This window comes from Cryptotermes secundus, unplaced genomic scaffold (assembly GCF_002891405.2).
Source record: "Cryptotermes secundus unplaced genomic scaffold, Csec_1.0 scaffold1777, whole genome shotgun sequence".
NCBI classification, from domain to species: domain Eukaryota; kingdom Metazoa; phylum Arthropoda; class Insecta; order Blattodea; family Kalotermitidae; genus Cryptotermes; species Cryptotermes secundus.
In genome coordinates this window covers 371195-395059 of record NW_019724777.1, presented here as the reverse complement: position 1 = coordinate 395059, position 23865 = coordinate 371195, and the positions used below count along the sequence as shown (strand labels likewise).

Genomic DNA, 23865 nt, shown 5'->3' with positions numbered 1-23865 from the left:
TTTTAATTATATGAGTTAACTTTATTTCACTTGTTCACTTATTCAGGTTTAGACATTATATACTGTGATATTGACAAGGAAGACAACCATATCCTGGGCAAAGAGTATGTACTTATGCTTGTAGCATTGCTATTTACAGTGTTTTGTAGGTACCAGTAGTCTTCTTTGCTAGTTTGTTATACAGTGATTTTGAGTAATGTACTGTGTCTGAAGGCAACATGTCATCCTTGTATGAACTGAGGATTTGTAGTGGAGTCTGTGGGATAATGTTGGGATGGCAGCAAACAGTATGGAGACTGGAGCTTGCTTTGTACCTGAAAGTTTTGTGTGTTGTAGAAATCCTTCAAGCGGGAATCATACTTTGACTGGCGCATGTACTCCCACATTGTGCTCAGAGTTCGAGGTGATGGCCGCTCCTACATGCTCAACATTTCCACTATGGGCTACTTTGACATCATGTGGAATGATATCTACTCATATGTGCTCTTCACCAGAGGTGGCCCATACTGGCAGCTGTCCAAGGTAACAAACAAAAAACAGGGGAGCCTCAGCTACTCTTATGAACAGGCTTCTTACATACTTGTTGAAAACTGTCAGCTGATCTGCTGTGATCTCATTAAGGATTATCAGTGCATTAATGCATCGAGATGGAGTAATAGAGCCCACACTGCACAGGAGGAGGCTTGGATTTTGGGCTCTGCTGTGGGTTTATGATAAACTAGTGTGATACACACTGGCGCTTATGAGGAGTTGGTGACCCCAGGTAAGAACTGGCAAAAAAAAAAAAAGGTAAAGCTATCCCTGTAATAGGCCCATGGGGTTCTGAGATGTCGAGGCTCCCACATTTTCTAGACAGTTGACTCACAGAGGTTGTCAGCCTTATGAATGTACCAGCCATCCTTTAACCCCAGGAAGGTTCCTGGTACTCATTTCTGTCTGAGTCAACAGGGCCATAATGTGGCTGGAAGGATTAGGTCAACTGGAAAATGCAGTAACCTCATTGGGAATCGAACCTATGACCTTCTGTCTTGTAGTGTAGTGCCTCAACCAACTATGCTACTGCGTGCCCAGAAGGTTAACTTTCATTTGTGATGGTACAATGACCCAACTCCCCTCCAGGCACACAAAATTTGTGGGCAAGTTCCATCTATTTCATATGAGCTGTACCTTAAAATAAACAATTTGAAAATTCACACAGAAAGTTCCAGAGCCAAATTACAAGAAAACATCTGCATCTTGACACTCGTTATAAATGACATCACAAGTTAATGTTTCACTGTGTATACACAGGAGACAGTTTCAGTGGACATGTTTCAAGCAGGTGGTTCCAAAACCTTCATTTGAAGATCCATCTCTCACAAATATCACTGCTGATCAGGTAGCGTAATCTCACTATTATTCAAACCTTAATAGACTGGTGGAGAGATTTCTCAAATTGCTTGCTTTGCAGATTCCATTTTCCAAGTTCTTCCTCACAAGTAAGGGACGCATCCAGGATAAGCAGAACGCCATCCCATTGGACAAAGTAACCCATGTGGGCATCTCAGCAGGGGACAAAATCGATGGACCTTTTCACTTGGAGATAGACTACATTGGCCTGGAATTTGATCCTTCTCATACAGAGAATTTTGCATATGAGATGTACAAGGTGCCCAAATATATAGTTGGAGTGTAATGCCGGAGCAGAAGTAGTGCAGTGAGTCTCACCTACTATATAGTAATAATATAAAATGTTGTAAATACAGTAATATTGAGTGATATAATGAGTATGGCCTATAACTCTAAGATTAGCACCATCAGTATGTTGTTAATGTTACATACATGGAAAATGTTTTGCCATAGTAAGCGAATTTGAGCCAGCATATCCTTGCAGTCTTTTGCATGAACTGGAATTGCAGGTTTATTAGTATATATTTACAATTGGCAGTCCATAATGGTGCCATTAAACCACATCTCTTGTTTGGAACAGAAAAGACTATATTCCAAAATTTGAGAGCTGTAAGAGTAGAAATATTTTTTTTTTCCCNAGATGTCGAGGCTCCCACATTTTCTAGACAGTTGACTCACAGATGGTGGTGAGGTTGTCAGCCTTATGAATGTACCAGCCATCCTTTAACCCCAGGAAGGTTCCTGGTACTCATTTCTGTCTGAGTCAACAGGGTCATAATGTGGCTGGAAGGATTAGGTCAACTGAAAAATGCAGTAACCTCATTGGGACTCGAACCTATGACCTTCTGTCTTGTAGTATAGTGCCTCAACCAACTATGCTACTGCGTAACTTTCATTTGTGATGGTACAATGACCCAACTCCCCTCCAGGCACACAAAATTTGTGGGCAAGTTCCATCTATTTCATATGAGCTGTACCTTAAAATAAACAATTTGAAAATTCACACAGAAAGTTCCAGAGCCAAATTACAAGAAAACATCTGCATCTTGACACTCGTTATAAATGACATCACAAGTTAATGTTTCACTGTGTATACACAGGAGACAGTTTCAGTGGACATGTTTCAAGCAGGTGGTTCCAAAACCTTCATTTGAAGATCCATCTCTCACAAATATCACTGCTGATCAGGTAGCGTAATCTCACTATTATTCAAACCTTCATAGACTGGTGGAGAGATTTCTCAAATTGCTTGCTTTGCAGATTCCATTTTCCAAGTTCTTCCTCACAAGTAAGGGACGCATCCAGGATAAGCAGAACGCCATCCCATTGGACAAAGTAACCCATGTGGGCATCTCAGCAGGGGACAAAATCGATGGACCTTTTCACTTGGAGATAGACTACATTGGCCTGGAATTTGATCCTTCTCATACAGAGAATTTTGCATATGAGATGTACAAGGTGCCCAAATATATAGTTGGAGTGTAATGCCGGAGCAGAAGTAGTGCAGTGAGTCTCACCTACTATATAGTAATAATATAAAATGTTGTAAATACAGTAATATTGAGTGATATAATGAGTATGGCCTATAACTCTAAGATTAGCACCATCAGTATGTTGTTAATGTTACATACATGGAAAATGTTTTGCCATAGTAAGCGAATTTGAGCCAGCATATCCTTGCAGTCTTTTGCATGAACTGGAATTGCAGGTTTATTAGTATATATTTACAATTGGCAGTCCATAATGGTGCCATTAAACCACATCTCTTGTTTGGAACAGAAAAGACTATATTCCAAAATTTGAGAGCTGTAAGAGTAGAAATATTTTTTTTTTCCCCACTCTGCAGAAGAAGTGCTAGGCATGCATAGCCATTCTAATTTCAGATTGAAAAACATTAGCCAGCAGCTGTGAGTACAAGAGATTATGTATACATGAGAAAATATTCAGTTTCTCAGTTGAGATAATACAGACACTGAAAATTCTGAAATACTCTCCATTATTTTCATGTCAACATGATAACCACCTCAAGCACTTTAGGGAAGTTCATGTGATGTAACTGTTCTGGCACACTTGTTCTGTTAATGAATGTAGGCACTGAAAGATAGACTGCCTCCGTGGTCTAGTGGTCAGAGTTTCTGGCTACAGATCCAGAAGTCCCGGGTTCGATTCCCTGCGCTGTCAGATTTTCTGAGAAGTAGTTGGTCTCAAACAGGGTCCACTCAGCCTCGTGAGGATAACTGAGGAGTTATTTGAAGGAAACAGCGACTCCAGTCTAGAAAACCGAGATTAACGGCCATGGGGATTTGTTGCACTTACCACGTGACACCCTCTATCCGCTAAAGTTGGCACTAACTTTGCTGACAAACAGTGGTTGCTCAGTTGGTCAGTATAGTTCACTTGCAGACTAAAACCACAGAGTTTAGTTTAGTTTTTCTTTTAAGGCACTGTAAGATCCAGTTCGTTTCACTGTCTCAGAAACCATAGAACTCATAAGAAAGCTGTCTTGGACATGAAATGTGTTTTATTTTTATCTGTAACTTTAGTTCAAAACAATTTTCATTTGGATAAATATTTAGCAAGCTTACATAATGTCTGCATGAGATATGCATTTTGGTAGTGTATTTTTTTTCATTGTCAGATATTAACCAAAATGGAAATATGTCAGAATTTATTTTCCGTTTTTTACTGTCCACCTTGCAACAATATTAAGATTTTAAAATCCAGTCCTTTTAAAATTTGTCACTGCACTAGATGTTTCGGCCTACTTGGCCATCATAAGGTGTGCTGAAATTCGGGGGAACTGCTGTGCCTTCCATGCTACTGAGATTGATGCTTTCATATTTATGATGTTTTTAAATGGCGTCAATGTAGTTCCACCCTCTGTGCCACATGTATTGTCTTTTTTATTATGACTGTTGCATACTGAGTGTGCAGTGTGGATGGTATGAGTTGATGTAGAACTCCCTGATATTAAATTTTGTGAAAACATGATGAAACACTTTCAAATGTTTGCATAGTGCTACGTATTAGTGACTAGACATAGTGTTTGGATTGGTAGTTGGATTTATTGAAGGCTTATAACTCGTAAATACAAGTAATTATACCATTATCACTAACCTACACACTGAACAGATCACTAGCACATGCTAAGTCTCAGACAGTTATAGTCTTTGCTAGGCACTGCTTGGTAGCAGTGTGTAACAGTGCAACTTCTTATGCTTCAATGCTCATCTTGTTGCTGGCTGGCTACCATCTCACACACAACTCGTGACTGAACTAACTTGCCTGCAGGCTTTCGTTATATAACCTCAGCACAGATTGCATAGAAAACATTGTTTCCAGCAGCTCTTCTATTGTTGCATGTGTATCCATTGCTGCAGACACGTTTATTGAGCCATTACCTAGCAGTGGTCGTGCTGCAGACACGTTTATTGAGCCATTACCTAGCAGTGGTCGATTTTTCAGCTGTTACATTGCATTGCATTACATTGCATTGCACTGCATTCCATTCCATGGATCCAGAGTTAGTCAAAATGACTGTACGATGTGGAATATGTCATATAAATACAAAACATATGTACAGTCTCAGTGGAGTTCTCACACAGGAGAAACCAAGAATATACAGTGACTACACACAAGGCTATTTAAAGATACATAAGTTATTCTCTAGACAATAGGTATTCATCAACAGAGTAGAATGAATGTGCATTTAAGTATCGTTTCAGTGCTGTTTTAAATCATGCCTTTTCATTCATAAGACTTTTGAGATCAGAAGATAGGTTATTAAAAATGTTGATCCCAGCATAATATGCGCTTTTCTGAAGGCGTGAGGGGTTTATGAAGACAGTGTTTGTGTCTTGTGTTAATACTGTGTACATCCGCATTCCTCTGAAAATGTTCATCGTTATTTGTGATGAAGTTTATTAATGAATATATATATTCACAAGGAAAAGTTAAGATCTGTAGTCTCTTAAATACTACAGGAATTATGGGGTTTGACACCCATCATGATTCTAACAATTTTCTTTTGCGATGTAAATAACTTCTTACTGTCAGTTAAATTACCCCAGAAAATTATTCCATACTTCATTAAAGAGTGAAAGTAATCAAAATAGATTGATTTGAGAGTGTCAATATTACTAATATATAACATGAATCTAACTGCATAACATGCTCTACTTAGCTTTGGAATCAACTGATTGATATGGTTTTTCCAGTTTAAATGATTATTAATTTGCAAGCCAAGGAATTTTGTGTTTACTCCCTCTTCTATATATTTATCATTATATCCTATGTTTAATGGATATTGTGTCGTTTGTTATAAATTTTATTACATTTGTTTTTTCTAGGTTCAGGGACAGCTTGTTTGCAGAAAACCATTTACTCATTTGTGAAGAACCTTGCTTGATAACATGCACAAATCATCTAAATTTTTACCAGAAATTATAACACTAGTGTCATCTGCAAATATTATAGGTATTGATTAGGTCCTTAGTGTAGGAGGGAGGTCGTTTATATAAATTATGAAAAGCAAAGGCCCCAAAATTGACCCCTGTGGAACTCCATGTTTTATTATTCCCCAGTTTGATTAGGTACTTTGAATTGAAGTTGATGATTCTATTTCAGTCTTTTGTTTTCTGTTGTTCCTTGAATGCCAAAGAAATGTATTGTAGTTAATAAAATTTCATGATTTACACAGTCAAAAGCCTTTGCCAAGTCACAGAATATTCCACCAACATGCATTTTTTGATTAACAGATTTCAACACACTGTCTGTTAACTTAAAGGCTGCAGTTTCAATGGAAATTCCTTTCCTAAAGCCAAACTGTTCTGGGACTAGTATATTGTTACTCTGAAAATAATGGCTTAACCTATTGTGCATAACTTCTTCAAGTACTTTAGAGAAAGTAGTTAGCAGTGAAACTGGCCTGTAGTTTGACATACTAGTCTTGTCCCCTTTTTTATATTGTGGTTTTACTACCGAAATCTTAAGACGATCAGGAAAGATTCCTGTGGATAGTGAGCGATTACAGATGTGAGTTAATGGGCTACTGATTAGAGATGCACAAACTTTTAAAATTTTACTTGTTGTTCCATCATAACCTGAAGAGTTTTTTGTTTTGAGGGAAGGTATTATACTTTTTATTTCATTTTCAGTTGTTGGAATGGTTTTAATACCAGGGAATTTTCTAGGAAATGCCTCTCTTAAAAATGAAATGACATTATCTCTCACTTCCTGATGCAAGTTTAGATTTTCTGTAATTATTAGAAAAAAAAAGTATTCAAGGCATCTGCAATTTCTCCTGGGTCCTCAACTTTCTCATCATATATTAGGAGAGATGGTATCTGTTCAGTCAGATGTGATTTTCCTGGTTAATGTTTTATTATATTCCAGGATGTTTTTATCTGATTATTCGATATTGCTATAAGCCTACAGTAATGCTGCCTTTTAGCCTCTTTTATAACTCTACTCAGGATTTTGCAAAATACCTTATGTAGTATACTCTCGTGTAGGGATTATTACTGCTTCTGCTGTCTACATACAGACCCCCTTTATGTTTACATGATATTTTTATTCCTTGTGTAATCCAGTGGTTCTTTATTCTACTTACACTTTTATTCTTCATAGGGAAACTGGCTTGAAAGATATTTAGAAAAAATATATAAAAAAGTTAAACTTATAATTTGTATCCTTACTTTTAGAAACAGGTTCTCACGTTTCATTTTCTAATAGATGTTGAAATTGAGCAATTGTTTCACTATTTATTTTTCTGGTTCTCTGTTTGAAGGGTGTTGAATTTACTTCCGCAATATTATTATTTACTGTAAGAAACTGAGCATCATGGTCAGAGAAGCCTTTGACTATAGAAGATGTACAAGAGCTGAACCTTGCATTATCTATAAAGATATTGTCACGTGTTGGATGTATGTCACGCGACAAATAACTTCACGCTGTCTTGGATCTAGCGAATTTATTGCATATTCGCTCTTACACTTATACAATTCACAATTTTACAACTACTGCCATCTGCAGTTTCACAAATACTTCTCCTGCTGTAGTCACTGCCATGCACTCGATACAACCCGACTCGGCAACTGCTAGATTGAAATTGTCTAGTTCCTCTCTATCTAGTAACTCTTGTTATGTAGCATCCACACTGACAACACAGAAAACAGTTACATGATAGCTACCACTGTTGCGTAACGTGGTGTTTACAGGCGTTGCTGGAGAACGCTGCCAAGAGTTGTTTATTGCTGTGTAGTAACCGCACTGTCCCCCGCTACGTCACCACGGGTAAGGGGGACAGAGTGTTGACTGGACCGTTATGTCACCGCTGGAGGGGGGCGTGTTTACCGAGCGTTGCGCCGCCCACGTCACATTATCATCAATGGCTGTGCTTGAGGAATTTTGAACTCTTGTGAAATTCACTGTGTGTGACAGATTGTATGTCCTTATTGAAGAGTATACTTGTTTTTTCTGACTGCTTTCATTTAAATAGTTTATGTTTATGTCTCCACAGATTATGAACTCAGACTTTGGATTGTACAGATATTTTAAAGTTCCATCTAGTCTCCTTAGAACTTCATTAACCTCTCCTGAAGGGGCTCTGTACAGGCTTAATATAATTAGGTGAGATGTTTTAGTTACTAGCTATATAGCACAGATTGCAAAGTTTTGCTCCTTACAGTGATGAGAAACATTAAGTTTACTGAAATGTAGATCTGCCATTTCACAACAGCAAATTTGTGGAAAAAATAAATATATGGTGCTTAAATTATTTTTTTAATCTTATTACCATACAGTAATATATGTAATTAGAAGCTGGTCTTGAATATTATGTATTTAACCATTTGAGATAGTACAAGTACTCATTATAATGAGCATTTTTATAAACTTCATAAATTCTCATTATACTGAGGTTGCACTGTGTCTGTCTGTGTGTGTGGGGGGGGGGCACATGCATGCTTTTCATATTATTGAAATGCAACTATATAAGAGAACTGAAAGTTGTACTCATCATGAAACTGTGCCAATGCATGGGTTTTCAGTTTAAATCTGATGACCACCAACTTAAGATGCAGCCTCTGTCACCACAGCAGTGGGAAGTGCAAATGTGGCCAATATAGGTTAATACTGTATCCATCAAAGCTGTTAGTAAGCATTCAAGATGTCAAGGCACAAAGAATACATGTGAAAAACTGTAGGTCCAGTATGGATTGCAGCTTTCCAAGGTTGTTTATGTTGCACTGCTTTCAAACAAATGTGAGACTGTTACAATCCTCTATCTTTATTTCTCTAATCCAATATATAAAATACAATCCACTTATTCTTCATCAATATAGTAACACACTTATTTCCTTGGCTTGAGGAACTTGTAAGTGTTCCGTGAGACGATGTAGCTCACTGCAGATGCAAGTGTTGTACTGGCCGTTGCATACCTGATAAAACAGATGCAGAAGTCTGTATGTTAACAGTACATGATATGTTGCTGCTCTCATCAGAGACCTGTATAAAACATATGACACTGTCAGTCACCCTTGCTTCCAAGACTTCCAGCATTGCTGCATTCAGCACTAATAGCAGCAAGCATACTGACATGAAACACTTCAAACCATTTGAATGCTTGTGCTGGAAACAATTTATAAGCCACATCCCTGGCACACATCTGTGAAATGTCAGTACAATGACCTTGATCAGTTTACACTGGAAGGCATATATGAATGTCTATTTTCAGGAATATACCATGACCCTGTATCAGTTACATAAAAATGAATTAATTTACAAACTGTTGACACTGATATTTTATACAACACATAAGTAATGATGTAATCTCAGAATGTTAACTAATTCCACTTCATATAATTTGAGGTTCTCATAGCTCGTCTTCTGGGATATGATGCCATGTAGTCTCACAGAAGTCAACCGACATTCAGAGGGACATGTCATCGTATCCATCTTTAACCCTGAAGGTGAAGGCAACATGTTCCTCTGAAACATCAGTTGACATTCACCAGACAGAACTCTTAAATCCAATTTACTATCTGCACTGAGTGTAACATGCTGAAAAATCAATCTATTTCAGGTAACTAATGTCTTGTTGAACTGACCTTCTGCATTATTAACAACTGTCAAGAATTTCTGATGTGATTCCAACTCTGTCAGTGCTTTTCAAGCAGCATACTTATACAAAAAAATGTTGCAACCATAAGTTATTTGTACATTACATTCACAGGTAACCCAGCCAAATAAATGTTACTTGTGGGAGAGTGGTAAAATAATATATGATGTTCGGAGTTCAGCATTTTCAAAATTCTAGTTTATATGAATTTCCCATTATGAACCTTTGTTTCTGCACCTTCCTCTGAAATGTTTGTAAAAATGAACCAGATTACTAGTTATACAATGGGAATGGGAACAGAAAATATCTGATGTTTAAAAATAAAGTTATTTTAATGTTCACTGTACTAATGTTTCAGGCTTACTATACTAGCAGAGATACCAGCAGTTTCTGTCTGTTCAGTCACTTGCTTCAAACTAGGCATACTGGCAAAAAGGAAGATGTATCTGCCAACGTACCACATGACATGCAAGACAGGATGGTCCACATAGCCAAAGACTGGGGCTGCCAGTGTGGTTGCAACCAGCACCAACTGCATACCTGTATTCCATTTGCTTATGGCTGTTGGGGAGAGCTGGGCTGTTGCATGAGTCACATCAAAGTACCGGCTCAGCGTTCTCTGAAATAAGGTTACATCTGATAAATCTGGATCCTCTTCTCACACAACAGCAATCTTATTACTGTGAAGTGTACTAACAGGAGGAGGGAGTGACTTGTAGCGCACACAGAAAGCAGCTGCAACGAGAAGGAGATCCCTTGTGATGATCGCTCCAGTGAGGTACACTGCAACAAAGAGAAGAGCACTGATTATAGTGCCAGCAATAAAGAACAGTGTAAACTTGTCACCGAGAAATCTACCTGGTATCAAGTCCATGAACGTGAGTGCGCCGAACAATGTTGCTATCAGAACCTTGTCTGCCATGGGGTCCAAGAAGCTACCAATTTTGGATGCCTGGCTCTCAAAATTGCGTGCAATCCACCCATCCAGCTAGCAAAAATGCAGGGATATCGATCAGATACAGAAATTACATAAAAGAAATTTTAGCAATTGTTTTGTATAAATTGAAGTATATGAAAGGATCCCACAAAGAAAAGTACTGCCCTTTATCTCAAGCAAGGGACTTCTAATTCAGAAAATGGCATGCAAAAGAGACTGCAGTCAATCATAATGTGTCAGTGCAGCAAACTCCTTTATTCTGTAATCAGTGTGAAACAAAATACCAGTGAAAGTATTGTAACTAGGGAAATATAAATCAGACGAGGAATAAGGAAACTATACAACATGAGAACTTACACAAAGTGGAAGAACAGTGATTAGGCTTCACTGATGAAACTACTCACCAAGTCAGACACACCAGCAAACACAAACAGTCCAAGAGCCAAGTGGTATTCAGACTGCAAAATGAAGTATCCTAGGAATGGTGACATGACAATCCGTGATATGCACAGCAAATTTGGGATGGTCAGCACATTCTCTCGCTAAACAGTGCAATAACAAAAAGTTACGTGTCACTCAGACTATAGCATTTGGATCCAGCAGGTACTGAAAAAACTCCTTGACAGGGTGTGTGTGAATAATATCCAGTACAAGGTATGACTGCTACATGTAAATCATTATTAAAAGACGACAGTCCCCTTCCCATCTGGCCTGTTATGGGTATTACAGAATATTTATAACTTTTTAGAGGTCTTCTTAACTCTTCGAAGTCCAGTGGTTATTATATGTACCAGGTATGAACAGTGAATTCTGCAGGATTCTTACAGTCAACAGCAATTATTTCTCTGAACAGCATTAACCTGTTGGTCTTTGTAATACAGATGCAATTTCTGTGATACAGGAACTGTGTCCTCCTGTCCTAAGAATGGAGGTAGTCGGTTGCTTCAAAATGTTGACACCTATCTACCAGCTCTGTGGTGTCACATCCCAGAAGATCATGATCTTGAATTTTTAATATTATTTCAATTTTTGGCTTCAAAGGTAAAGCATACAGTGTAGCTTGTTCTTTGTAGTTTTGATTTTACAGTCGCTTTGTGGGATTCTACTGAAAATCGTACCATCATATTATTTCTGCTTCCTTGGGTGAAATCTGTTGTTGGTGGCATTTATACTTCTATTAGCGGCCTCCGTAGTCTAGGGGTAACATTCCCACCTCATGGCTCAAGGTACGCGGGTTCAAACCTGGCGGAGGTCGTGGAATTCTTAAGGGCAGAAAAATTCAGGGAACAAGTCCTCCGGGAGGGACTTCAAGCAGTGGGTCCTGTGTCGTAGATTTACAGCACGTAAAAGATCCTTATGTATCTAGGAGACCTCTGAGCTAAATTAAGTAAAAAGTTTCCCGCCCAAATAGTTTCCAGTGCCTCTGGTAGAGGGGGGAAGTATCAGGTACCGAGGGCCGACCTCGTTGGCTGAACGGGGCTGATAGTACGCACCAGTACCGGTAGGGTATGGCAACTGGTGGAATATCAAAGGGGGACGTACAATAGACCATTAGTCACGGTGCATGGGGAAACCTACCCCCTCTAATAACAATAATAATAATAATAATAATAAAATATACTTTTTTTTTTGTTTCTTTGACAAAAAAAGCATGTACCACTGGAACTGCTACTTACTTACTGCAAGGGAACAGTGTCCCTGTGGAAATAAAATAAAACCAGTCACTTTATTGCAGTACATACTGATGATGTGAGGACTGACCCACCTCAATGATCTCCTCCATCTTCTCCTTCACTTTGTCACGTGTCTCCTTGATGTCCTTCAGTAAGATCTGCCCACTCTCCTTGAAGTGTTCCTTCTTCTTCTGCAGCATGCCATGCAGTAACTGCTTCTCTTTCTGACCCTGGTCCATACTGTAGTCTAATGTCGACACCCATCGCAGCATCCTGGGACGCAGCAGCTGGGCTTGTCTCAGTGTGTGCGTCTGACATATTTGGGTACCCAGAAACTTCAGCACTACAGTCACCATTTCTGTGTTGTATTCACATGATAGTCTGAAACACAGATGCAAGTTTTATTGGCAGAGCATCATCCAAAGGCCATACAAGCCTATCCCACACCAGGTCATTACATTCCATATATCTCTGCGACACAATTTTTTCAGATCTACATACATGATATCTCCTATCTGTTTCACCTTCTTTCTTAATCATCCTGCGAGTCGGTGAGCACTACAAATTATGATACTCCTCAACACCTTCCTATACATTGTCTTCCTTCAGCATGATCAGTCATGTTTTATTATTATTCTTAAAACTGCTCAACTTTATAGCAGGTGCTTGACAGTACAACATAGCATACACGTCTCAACATTAATCACTGACACTACCCTGACCAATTCTCCAAAACTCCCTCAATGTCCATGCAACCTTGTGGTGTACCTGAAGTGATCCCTCACCAAAATTTGACAAAGTATACAGGAATCAAGAAGTAACGCTATACATTCAGAATAACTGTGAAACAGTTCTGCCCAACACTTGCAATATGCTGACCCTTGTCAGAATTCCCATAAGGAAACTATTCCATATGCTAATGGCATTCACCACAGCGAGCTGACAGACCTGCCTTATGACTATCACCTCCATCTTTATGTAAAGAACAAAGCTCTCTGCATTTTGTATTGATTGTCCATTGAAACCATCAGCCTCAGTATATTCATCCTTCCTGTCTTAAGATTTGTGACTTTTCAATCTTGATACTTCTTGACTACTTAATAAATATCCAATATAATTTGATTTCTTCTGGTTACTGACCACAATATGCAATGTTGCTGTGAGGGTTCATGGAAAGGAACACACGCGCCATAGCTTAAGCGGTTAGTCGCTGGCTTCCCACCGATGCGGTTTAGTCAAGTGGGATTTGTGATGGACAAAATGGTGCTGGGGCAGGTTTTCCCCAAGTACTTCAGTTTCCCCTGCGAATCCTCATTCCATCAAATTTTCCATAAACATTATCACCAGTACAGGCACAATAGGACATATGGAAGCCGACGTGCCGCAGGGACCTAATATGGATTCCACCTCACACTATGTGAAATCGTAACTATTGTAAACAATTTTAAGTGTTGTAACTTTATTCTCTTATTGTAATCAGCCAATGTACAGTAACTGACTTGTCCTATATCATGTAACAATGATCTATAGAGATGAAATAAATACATACATATCAGGGGATTCGCCACATAACATATGGAAATGTGAACATACTATACATCACATCACATAACCTCCCAAACTGTGATGTGCAATAAATGGGCAATAACAGCCGTAATATAATACAGAAAAACATAATGCGCAGACGATAAAATGATCATTGATCAACTGACCCTGACAGCTGATAAAAACGAAAGACATTGTAACTTCCTTCATTTCGATATTCAAGTATGGGTAAAATTTATATTAAATAGATAAATTCAATTACAGTGTGCACTCCAGTAATCAGAAGGTTGGAATACATTTTTGCTATCTTTGAAGATTCGAAAACCGAATATCACATATTTTCGCTTTATTGGTCTTATTGGAATTTGCTTTCTTTGCACTCATATGGTCATATTGCCATGTTTAGGAAAAACGACAAAACATATTGTCTGCCCCAATCATTTCCAGCCCATTTGAATTATTTTTGTTCGCAATTTTTCATTTTACTCTTCGGTTTCTAATTCCTGCATGCATTCACTTCTGTACAGGTTCATCAAGTAGTTGATGAAAAAAGGCCCATTCCTTTCACAGTTTAAAACCATAATTAAATAAAGAATACATGAACTACTTTGCCTCATTCCATTACCACGATATATCGCGTAGAGATCGTCCCAACACGGTTCAATTTATCACAGGTTATCAAATACATAATCACATGTAATTCTTAACACATAACAGAGCACTAGACCGCCCAGTCCATCCTCTAGCCATAGTTGGCTGTACTGTGTAGTAAAAAGTTTTATTTTTACGTCCAACCAATGACACGGAAGTATGCATTGTGGCGTCAATATACACAGCCAATGATGGTAGAGATTACTAAGCCTTATTTGGCTTGTAACGGCATGATGTGTGATTCGAATGGGTTCACGTCTTGAGTGTCTTGAAAATATTTAATATACATTCAGGTAATAACTGTAATGGGTCATATTTTGTGCTTAAGATCTACTGCATTGTATGTGTTAACTTTATATTTGATTTGGACTTTACATATAGTAAATACTCTGCTGGTAATTTACTTATGTGACGGCAGGTTATGGAAACAGTATGTCGTAGGTAGGCCAATTTGGTTTAGAAAGATACGATGAGCCGTACCTTGCTGCTTTATATATGATATACATTGTGATTCTGAAATTTTGTGACTGGTTAATTGTGATTGTGGTATTTTGTGTTACATCTGATTGGAAAAATAAAACGTGTTCTGTTTCCACGTTCAGGAAAGGGTACCAAACTATTGACTCCCGTCATCATTGTGCTCACAGTAGATCTTACAAAATGCTGCATGAAGGAACGTTTAATTGGAACCAAGAGAAACTACGTCTTCTTGAACTGTATGGTTACTACCTTAAGTATTGGCAGTCTTATCGAAATTTTTAGTCCAAGCAGTAGTTTCATATGCATCATTTGTCAGATATTCTAAAATAAAAATGCAGGACTGTAGCTGTCATATTTATAAAAGATCTTAGCAAATGGATGATGTATGTTGTAAAATTAGTTCGTGATGTAACAATTCAGGGTATTAAACTGGATAAAACTTGTGCTATAATCATTTTGAAGATCCTTGCAGTTGCTGTGTTTATCATTTTTTGCTCGTTGTGCATAAAATGAAGATGTGGCTATCTATATGTTTCATTTCAGAAATTACCATTTGGATTCTGATGAAGTTTCATGGTGGGTGATTTATCCCACTTATTCCTGAGCACAAATCCCCATGTTATTACTTGTCTCAGAAAGCAGAACATCCTAGCAACTGTTTGAAATATGTGTTTGAGAGCTCACTGTGGTGAAAGTGCTACATACCTCATTGCTGAATGTCACTGCGGTCGCCTTTAAAGTACTCCCCTTGGGAAACTATGCACCGATGCCAATGCCTAGTCTACCCTTCAAAACACTTCTGAACTGGTTTTGTGTAATGGCCTTCAGAGCTGCCATTGTATTACTCCCGATGTCATCAATGTTATCCAAATGCCATCCTTCCAGTATTTTCTTTATCTTCAGGAACACAAAAAGTCATCTGGGGCTAGATCCAGTGAATAGGGAGGGTGTTCCAGCAGTGATTTGTTAGTAGCTAAGAACTCCCTCCCCGTGCCATGTGAGCAGGTGCATTGTCATGATGCAAGATCCATGAATTGTTGGCAAAAAGTTCAGGTGATTTCCATCCAACTTTTTCACACATCCTTTTCAGTACTTGCAAACAGTAAACTTGGTTGAATGTCCAGTTGGTACAAACTCATAATGAACATTCCCTCTAATATCAAAAAAGTTAACAACATTGTTTTGACTCTTGATTTGGACTGACAGAACTTTTTTGGTCATGGAGAATTGGCAGTCTTCCATTGTGCACTTTGCTGCTTTGCTTCAGGGTCATGTTGGTGGACCCATGTTTCATCACCTGTGATGACATAGCCCAAGATATCTTACCTCTCCTAAAGGTCTTGGCAAATTTTGCCTCTGCTTTTTTTCTTTTGTAAGCTCCTTTGGGACCATTTTTGCACACATCATCCTCATGTCAAGATCTTCAGTTAAAAATCTCCTGTTTCACTCTTTAAGTTTGTTTGCTCTACTATGCTCCTGACAGTCAGCTGACGATTTTCACGCACAATTTGACAAACTTTGCAATGTTTTCTTCAGTTCTGCTCATTGCTAGCCGTCCTGATCTCTCTCTGCCAGTGACGCATCCTCTTCCCTCAGAAAGACGTGTCACCCACTTATAAACTGCTGTTTTCTTCGTAGCATTATCCCCGTAAACTTGCACTAACATCTCTCTGATTTCACCTTCACTCTTGCCAAGTTTAGCAAGAAATTTAATGTTTGTTCATTGCTCTAATTCAAGCTCCGACATTCTGATGATGGCACACCAAAACACACTGAGACAATAATAGACACCACTCAGAGACTACCATAGATCAACAACAACACAGCTGTGAAACGCTGATATGCCAATGTCATCAAATCATACTGAGGGTTCTGTCCACAGCTGCCATGGCAAGCACACGGTGGTGTGTTCATAAACTTTATTGTCACACCTCCTAACACTTACTTATCCCTTTATGATCAATTTGATTTGTCCATGATGTGTATTTATTAGCCGTCTTGTAGTGCACTCAATTTCACATGTAAAATTGAGTGCACGAAAATCAGTGCAACAGGACGCTAAAATACAACAATTTGATTTGGTTCATCCTGGTCCGTCACACTAGCAATACTATAAGAAATTATCAACTCCATTCAGTGTGATTAATAAGTGTTTTCTTTCTCCTTCTTAATCTTTCATCCTTGACATATTTCGGTCGGAGTGACCATCTTCAGAAGGACATATCAGTGCATGTGGAAACTACTATTACACTGTGATAGGTCATTATCTAGATTTTAACAAGGTTTCTAAACCACACATGTAAATAAACTAATTATAATAATTTGTAAATATTTCAATAAATTCAGTCACATCGCTGTAGTTGTTGAAGGCTAAGCTTTTTTATTCATGACATTGTAATGGTACTGTATGTATGTATTGGTAAAGACCGATCACAGTGTAATGGTAGCTTCTGCTTGTACTGATATGTCCTTCTGATGTTGGTCGCTCTGACCGAAACATGTCAAGGATGAAAGATTTAAAAGGAGAAAAAACACTAATTACGCTGGACAGAGTTGATAATCTTTTATACCTTATGATCAGTTTGTACAGGTTTTTGTGCTCTGTTGTGTAGGTGTGAATATAATTAGTTTTCATAATTCTTTACCTAATCATCTTTCACCTATCATATGTATAGTGTTCGTTAACGTCTCAACAACAGTTCACCAAAATACATCACACCTGCATCCCCGCCCACACATGCAGAACCAACAGAATACAGACAACTTATTCTGAAGGAACACAATCATAATGGGAACTTCCAGACTGATTTTAATCAATCAAAAAGTCTTGTTTTAATAATATTTTTTGCATACTAGTGTTTTAATCTTTACAAGACAATGCATGCACGTAATACATATTTCCTATGAAGTGTTGGTCACTTTCCAATGATGAGCACCATTGGTTGAAAAGACATTGTTCTGCTTGATGTAATTCAGTTCTAATTTTACTTATATTTACAACAACTGTTTTGTGTGTGATACATGAAATCTAGCAGCATGAGGTAAACTAAATTGGAAAGAAAGTTATAGGAGTCATTATTAGTTTAATGCAAAAGATATATTTACAGCATTTCTTATTCTTTCTTAGGTGATTCCAGTTTACATAGATGACTTAGAAACCAAGCCTCTCCATCCATCCCTCTGTGACATGTTTCCTAACTTGCTGTCCCCATCTTGATGTTGGCATGTTCAAACCCTGTTAGATTCTCTGTTTGTTCTTATCATGTCTCCATGCCATGTAATTCTGTTATTTATTAATTTATCTTCAATGTGTTTATTTTTAAATTCCCTAATATTTTTGTTTCTTATTCTCTCATAATTTTTCCTTCTGTGCCTCCATCTCATCCTAGCTTAATTAATGTCTGCCATTGTCCATACCTATGTTTCTGCTTCGTTTGTTAAAATGGGCCTTCACTAATTTTTGAATATATATTTTTTATTTTGTGTCTTTAGCGTTTCCCATTTTTTGAACTGAGTGATATAATGTACCTGCATTTGTTTTTCATTCTATAATTTCCTGTTACTACTTTATTTTCTTGGCATTTAAATGTTTCCACTTCCTTCATATATATTTATTGTAGTTTATATTTTTGACATTCCCTGTCCTCTGGGTTGTTTTCATGACCATAACAATGTCATTTGCATAAACTATAATTTATGGTTTATCATTATCTTGTCTTTCTGCTATTCGTTGTATGATTGCCATATTGAATAAGAAACTTCCCTATCTATAACCCCTTTCTAAAATTTGCAACCATTCAGATTTGTCGCCTTCTAATACCGTGCTGTTTTCATATTTGACATAAGTGTTCCTTATCCATTAACCATTTGAAAATGTTTGCTCTCTGCAATACTGTGACATGACAGCTGAAAGAGGAGGCAACTGTTGCTAGGTAATGCATGGTAAACACATTTCTGTGGCAACAGATAGTGATGCAGCAATAGAGGACGCAGTGTTTTCTGTTTGGTCCACGCCAAGCCTATATAATGAGGACTGAGAGTCTGGAAGGCACCCAGAGCCGTCAGGCAGTAAAATGTGGTCATGGGTTCCATGGGACTCAGAACCAAGAATTATTGTGCTGGTGAGGGCCAGCAGAAATTCAGCAGTCAGTCATTCAAGTGAGTCAGTCTTGAGTTGCATTGTTCGCAGCTGCTACCAGGCAGCAACTAATGAACAAAGGGTATTTAAAAAAACACCCCTGTACTGGCTTTGGATGCCCATAGTGTTGTGAGATGTCAAGGCTCTCACATTCGCTATGCAATCGATTCACAGATGGCAGTGAGGTTGTCAGCCTTACAAGCTGGCCATCATTTACCCCCAGGAACAAACAGATGACTTTATGTAGCTGTAGGTATAGTGATCTATAGAGGGTGTTAATCAGTGAGACTGTTATACTTGTTTGTAGTTATGGGTTATAAGTATTCAATAAATCCTATTATCAATGGAAACTCTGTGTCTAGTCACTAACAAGGGATAACAATTTCCAAATTTCTTATCTATATTGTTGTATGCCTTTTCAATATTAGTAAAAGCCAGATGTACTTTTATTCATTCTTTACCAGCTTTGCCTATATTCTTCACTTCAGTTTATAAACCATTTTTCCCATGTTTGATTTATCTTTCTCAGTTTTGTGATTAAGAACTGGGTTAGTAGAGTCAGTATAATGACTGGCTACAGGCTGGATGATCAAGGGGTCAGAGTTTGAGTCCCGGTGGGGGCAAGAATTTTCACTTCTCTATGTTGTCCAGACTGGCTCTGGTGTATAAAAGGGGGGGGGAGTGGCAGGGGCGTGAAGCTGACCACTCACCTCCAGCTAGTGCCAAGGTCAAGAAAATGTGGATCTATACATCCACTCCCCCATAGACCTTCATGGCATAGTGCTTAATTAGTTAAGCAAAGGGACAACTTTACCTTTTTTTTTACCCAGTTTTGTGATTTATCCATTGTATCAGGATGTTTCTTTGTACCCTTTCCTCAGTTATGCCCCTCCCCGAATGCTGTTCCAGTTTCCTTATTTTGAAATCTAAATATTATACAATCTTATGTTGCCATTGTCACAGAATTAATACTAGATATCACCTTAATATCTCTGTAAAATATTTAAGTCCTTTGTCAGCACTATATTACCAGTTACACTCTTCCATTTTCTTTACCATCAGTGCCCCCTTCATGGGGACATACACCCCAAATTTGCACAGACTTCACAAAACCAACTGATGTTCAAAACTGTATTTGCAGGGCTGTGGAGTGTTGCCTCATGTGGAATTCTGTGCACATTTGTTTCAGTTTGGTGTGCAGCATGGGCCCTGCCCTGAGAGCCAGAGTGGCTTGGAGCAACAACAGGACTGGGAACAAGCCAGCTGATTGTGTGGACAGCCAGTGCAAAGTTCTTGCTGATAAAACAAACAGTAACAACCTTATGGCACTCAGGAGGAGGAGAAATATGGCCATTCCACAGCCAAACCTGAGCAGTCAGCAAAAGACCTGCGTCTATAAACTTGGCAACAATGCAGAAACCCCAGATTTACCACCACAAGAGAGGCTTGCACTGTATAACTTTGAGGTTGATGAAAATGAGCCTCTGCCAAAGAAGAAATCAAAGTACAGGAGGAAAGTGAGGCGTAGGAAGAAGGTGGATTTGTCAGATACATTATATGATAAATACACCCAAGCGGTAACAGTGAAGAAACATCTGAAGTCTGGGGAGAAATGGGCAGTTCTACAGAAGAAACAAGCTAGCTCTCCTGTGACTTGCCATGAAAAAATAACCATGGAAAACAAAGGAAATATTTTGGTGGCTGACCCCAATTTCACTAATGTGACTCACCATGACTTTGATAGCCAACATAATATGGCAGAAGAGAGCAAAGAAAATGTTTCAGTTGCATATGCACACAATGGTAGCATGACTTACCTTGATTCTGATAGCCAAATGAGGACAGCAACAGAGAACACAGATGGTACTGTTGCCGACAGAGCTTACACGTGTCAAAAGATCAGTGTAATTCAGAACAAACCCACAACTATGATGACAGGAAACAAAGAAATTGCTGGTGTGGCAGGCAGTCATCTGAGTATTTGCAAAAGTCTGGCAGAGGGCTCTGAGCCAAGCTGCAGTGTCAGTGAGTCTGCACCCAGCCAGGTCTCATCTTCATGTAGGCAAAGCCTTCTCTTTAGTCCTATTGAGAGGTGCCCTTTGCGACAAAATACCTTCATGACAGTGAGATGGTCAGGAAGGAGTCAAGGCACTCGTGGCATCCAGTCAGTAGATGACTTCACTGTTGACAACTATTTTGGTTTTGATGAGGAATCTGAGGATGACCTCCATCTGTCACTGTCTCCTGTGAAGATGGCCCCTGAGTCGAAGCCTGTCTCATCAGTGCCATTTGCAGTGAGCTCGACTCCAAACCTAAAGCCAACTTTCACAAGACCAGAAGCCATGTCCATGAATTTGATGCAAAGTAGAGCACAGACAGCTGCACTCGTCTCTTTACATTCCACCACTGCTTCTGAGCATTCACTTGCATCTGATGTGGAACCCCCAGACATACATGACCCGTCTCCTCCTGCCCTCTTTGAGGATAAGAGTGACCCAGTGACCCACTTCATGAAGGTGAGCCTCACACAGGGCTTTGTGTGATTTCTCCATTAGGGCTGACATCTGAGAATGGAGATTCGATAATTTTAGAGACCATAAAAACAAACATTCCATGAGTACTGATTTTTTAGTGTTTAGGGAAAGTTCTTGCTTTCTAGTCTAACTTGAATGTGTATCGGTTTCACAGCTCCCCATTCACATGCCTATTACATTGTCAGTATAAATTGTGTTAACATCTCAGAACAAAATTGTCAGGGTATATGAATAGTGCTTGTGTATTGCAGCAGCCACGCAGGTCATATGAACGACCAATGAGATCACGCCGAGAATCACATTCTGAAGAGGAAAGCTTGCGTGAAGATGAAACATGCAACAGAAAGCGGAGCAAGAGGAGTAAGAAGGCCACAGCTGAGGTCAGTGGCAGCAACATGTTTATATAACTCATTGCATGTCTTCCAGGCCTGCACAGTCTTTGTATATAGATATCTGCTCAAATTTGGGAGTTTTACTAAAATGTGTAGACATGGTCCAATTCTGATTAAATTCGTACTACAATAACACAGAATTTATATGCAGACCTCATGTGTGTCTGCACTCTTAGTGTAATTTACCAAATATCAGAGAAAATATTTTTAACATAACTTATAAAGAAAAAGGCATTTTGTTCACAGTACATTTCTTCTGTACGTCTTAAGGTTTTCAAATTTAATTGAACAGAAGGGAGTGTACACGTCTGAATTGTTACATGGTTCATAAATTCCTTAGCCTGTTGCTCTGTAATAGCAGCTGTTGTCTGTGTCATGGGGTTAATGACAAGTCTTTACATTTAAGGTATCTTGGCTGTGGTAGAGCTGATCACATTGCAAAAGAAAAAAATAGGCTCCAGATATCTTGCACAGACTTCTAATTTCTTAAATGTAAAAGACTTGATATTTGTGAAGGGCAATGTGGTGTTACCGACAAAGGGGTTTGTATGTCATGATGTTGGGAACTGAGTGGGCCTTTTGTTGCAGGAGAAGATCATGAAGAAATGGGCGGCCAATGTGAGTGCACAGTTCGATGAGATTGAGAATTTTGAACTTTATGTTGAGTGAAGCTGTAATCATCCCTTCTCTTGAATTTCCTTTAACATAACTGACATGAGATTTTGATGACATTTTATTGAGCTATGTAAGATCTGAGACAAGTAGATTCTAAAGGGTTCAGACGATGGTGTACAACACTCGGAATTACTGGGTTTTTGGACTTTGTTCATCATCCTGTATTCTAAAAACTGGAAAACGTGACATTTTGGAAACTGGATTTGTTTCTATCTTCAGGTGAGGGGCAGAGGCACCTGTTCTGTTGGTTCCTTTAGAAAGAGCTAACCTCAATCATGCAATCCAATTCAGTGATTTGAAATTAGCTCTTTCTAAGGGCCCCAACAGAGTAGTTGTATCTTTAGATGGACATGTTGATTCGGTAAATATGTGGTGAATGTTTTCTTCTGCACGATTTTTACGATTTTTCTAAAATAACAATCATAATTGAAAACTCTTTATTCTAAATTTGTATCTCACATGAGCCATAAAGACACAGAACAGAACACTCTAGAAAGAAGCTTCTGTAACACTGACCGACACTGACTGGCTCAGTGATCAGGTGATAACTGAATGAACGACCTTCAGTTTGCCGGCCTCTCCCACTTTCCCACAGTGTGTGCCGTGACAACATACAGAGAAGCTCCATGGATGTCTAATAAACCTGCAAAATGAACACTCGATATATATACGTTATGTTATACACATTTTGTACTAGTGATATATTTATTGTTAATCAGGCAACTCGCCCTTCAGCCTTGTCTCCACATCAGTGTGCACTGAAGTTACATGATCATTACCTCTTCATTGATTCGTGTCACATCCTTTTATGGTGTTTTTATATTGATATTCATTTAATATTGTATTGTGCAATTGGAATAAATACGATGGTTCCTGCAAAATCAGCAAAGATTCAGTGTCTTCAGTCATGGTTTACCATTTGTATAGTCCTTCCATGACAGTCTTCAGCATCTCCATCAACCCTTCTAATCATTCATTTCATGATCGTCTCCCAGTATCTCACCCTATATATTCCATCGTGTGTATACCCTTGCATTGAGTGACATTTCCATCACAGTACATTGACCTATGGCAGAGCCATTTGGTGCCATGTAGTCTGAGTTACAGACTTATTAAATAAACTATGGGTCATCCCATGTCAGATCATCACAGATTACAACTCGACACCCTCAGAAATTAATGACTTGTGAGATCACTCCCAATAGAGGCATGTATTCCTGCCAAGTTCTACTGCCTTATGTCCACTAGATTTTTAAGAGCAGACACCCAAAGTTGTCTGAAAAGAAAAAATGAGTTTCAGCTATCTTAGAAGAAGTGGAAAAACTTGCACCA

At 38.6% G+C, this 23865-nt stretch overlaps 3 protein-coding genes across 13 annotated transcripts in view; 2 read left to right on the top strand and 1 right to left on the bottom strand.

The window, feature by feature from the left end:
• LOC111863058 (complex I intermediate-associated protein 30, mitochondrial) overlaps window positions 1-9954 on the top strand; it is an 18564-nt gene extending 8610 nt beyond the window's left edge. For 3 of the 5 annotated variants that reach the window (XR_002842538.2, XR_002842536.2, XR_002842539.2), the window contains exons 4-7: window positions 337-522; window positions 1451-1696; window positions 7608-8019; window positions 9867-9951. Coding sequence is in view for 1 of the 5 variants with exons in the window: in XM_023849020.2 (XP_023704788.1) it covers window positions 337-522; window positions 1451-1675 (411 nt within the window). In the remaining 4 variants the exon portion in view is untranslated. Of the gene's footprint in view, window positions 1-336; window positions 523-1450; window positions 1697-7607; window positions 8020-9866 lie in introns of all 5 variants that reach the window. The other 2 variants (XR_002842537.2, XM_023849020.2) reach the window with 2 other exon arrangements.
• On the bottom strand, window positions 8657-14414 carry LOC111863057 (probable cardiolipin synthase (CMP-forming)). 5 transcript variants are annotated; one of them, XM_023849016.2, is made up of 7 exons: window positions 14276-14414; window positions 12211-12499; window positions 10850-10987; window positions 10367-10496; window positions 10206-10291; window positions 9967-10127; window positions 8657-8828 (listed from the first exon to the last, which is right to left on the bottom strand). In XM_023849016.2, exons 1-7 carry the CDS (start codon window positions 14278-14280, stop codon window positions 8741-8743), a joined length of 897 nt encoding a protein of 298 aa, XP_023704784.1. In that variant the 5' UTR covers window positions 14281-14414; the 3' UTR covers window positions 8657-8740. The 5 variants fall into 5 exon arrangements, with proteins under 5 accessions (XP_023704784.1, XP_023704787.1, XP_033606795.1 ...); XM_023849019.2 differs by having other exon boundaries at window positions 10049-10127; XM_033750904.1 differs by lacking the exon at window positions 8657-8828 and having other exon boundaries at window positions 9834-10127.
• Window positions 14415-14522: 108 nt separating this feature from the next.
• On the top strand, window positions 14523-22650 carry LOC111863094. 3 transcript variants are annotated; one of them, XM_023849119.2, is made up of 5 exons: window positions 14533-14607; window positions 14917-15030; window positions 20122-21448; window positions 21718-21846; window positions 22447-22650. In XM_023849119.2, exons 2-5 carry the CDS (start codon window positions 14975-14977, stop codon window positions 22525-22527), a joined length of 1593 nt encoding a protein of 530 aa, XP_023704887.1. In that variant the 5' UTR covers window positions 14533-14607; window positions 14917-14974; the 3' UTR covers window positions 22528-22650. The 3 variants fall into 3 exon arrangements, with proteins under 3 accessions (XP_023704888.1, XP_023704887.1, XP_023704886.1); XM_023849118.2 differs by lacking the exon at window positions 14917-15030 and adding an exon at window positions 18761-18952 and having other exon boundaries at window positions 14539-14607; XM_023849120.1 differs by lacking the exon at window positions 14917-15030 and having other exon boundaries at window positions 14523-14607.
• The last annotated feature ends 1215 nt before the right edge of the window (window positions 22651-23865 follow it).

Bases quoted from the DNA above. Each gene is read 5' to 3' on its own strand.
- LOC111863057 (XM_033750904.1), bottom strand. The intron at 10,988-12,210 runs GTGGGTCAGTCC...TGCACTGTTTAG, and splicing joins AGATGGAGGAGATCATTGAG to CGAGAGAATGTGCTGACCAT. The intron at 10,292-10,366 runs GTAGATTTCTCG...TCTTTGTTGCAG, and splicing joins GTTCATGGACTTGATACCAG to TGTACCTCACTGGAGCGATC.
- LOC111863094 (XM_023849118.2), top strand. From the start codon at position 18,876: ATGGGTTCCATGGGACTCAGAACCAAGAATTATTGTGCTGGTGAGGGC. The intron at 21,449-21,717 runs GTGAGCCTCACA...TGTGTATTGCAG, and splicing joins CAGTGACCCACTTCATGAAG to CAGCCACGCAGGTCATATGA. The intron at 21,847-22,446 runs GTCAGTGGCAGC...CTTTTGTTGCAG, and splicing joins GTAAGAAGGCCACAGCTGAG to GAGAAGATCATGAAGAAATG.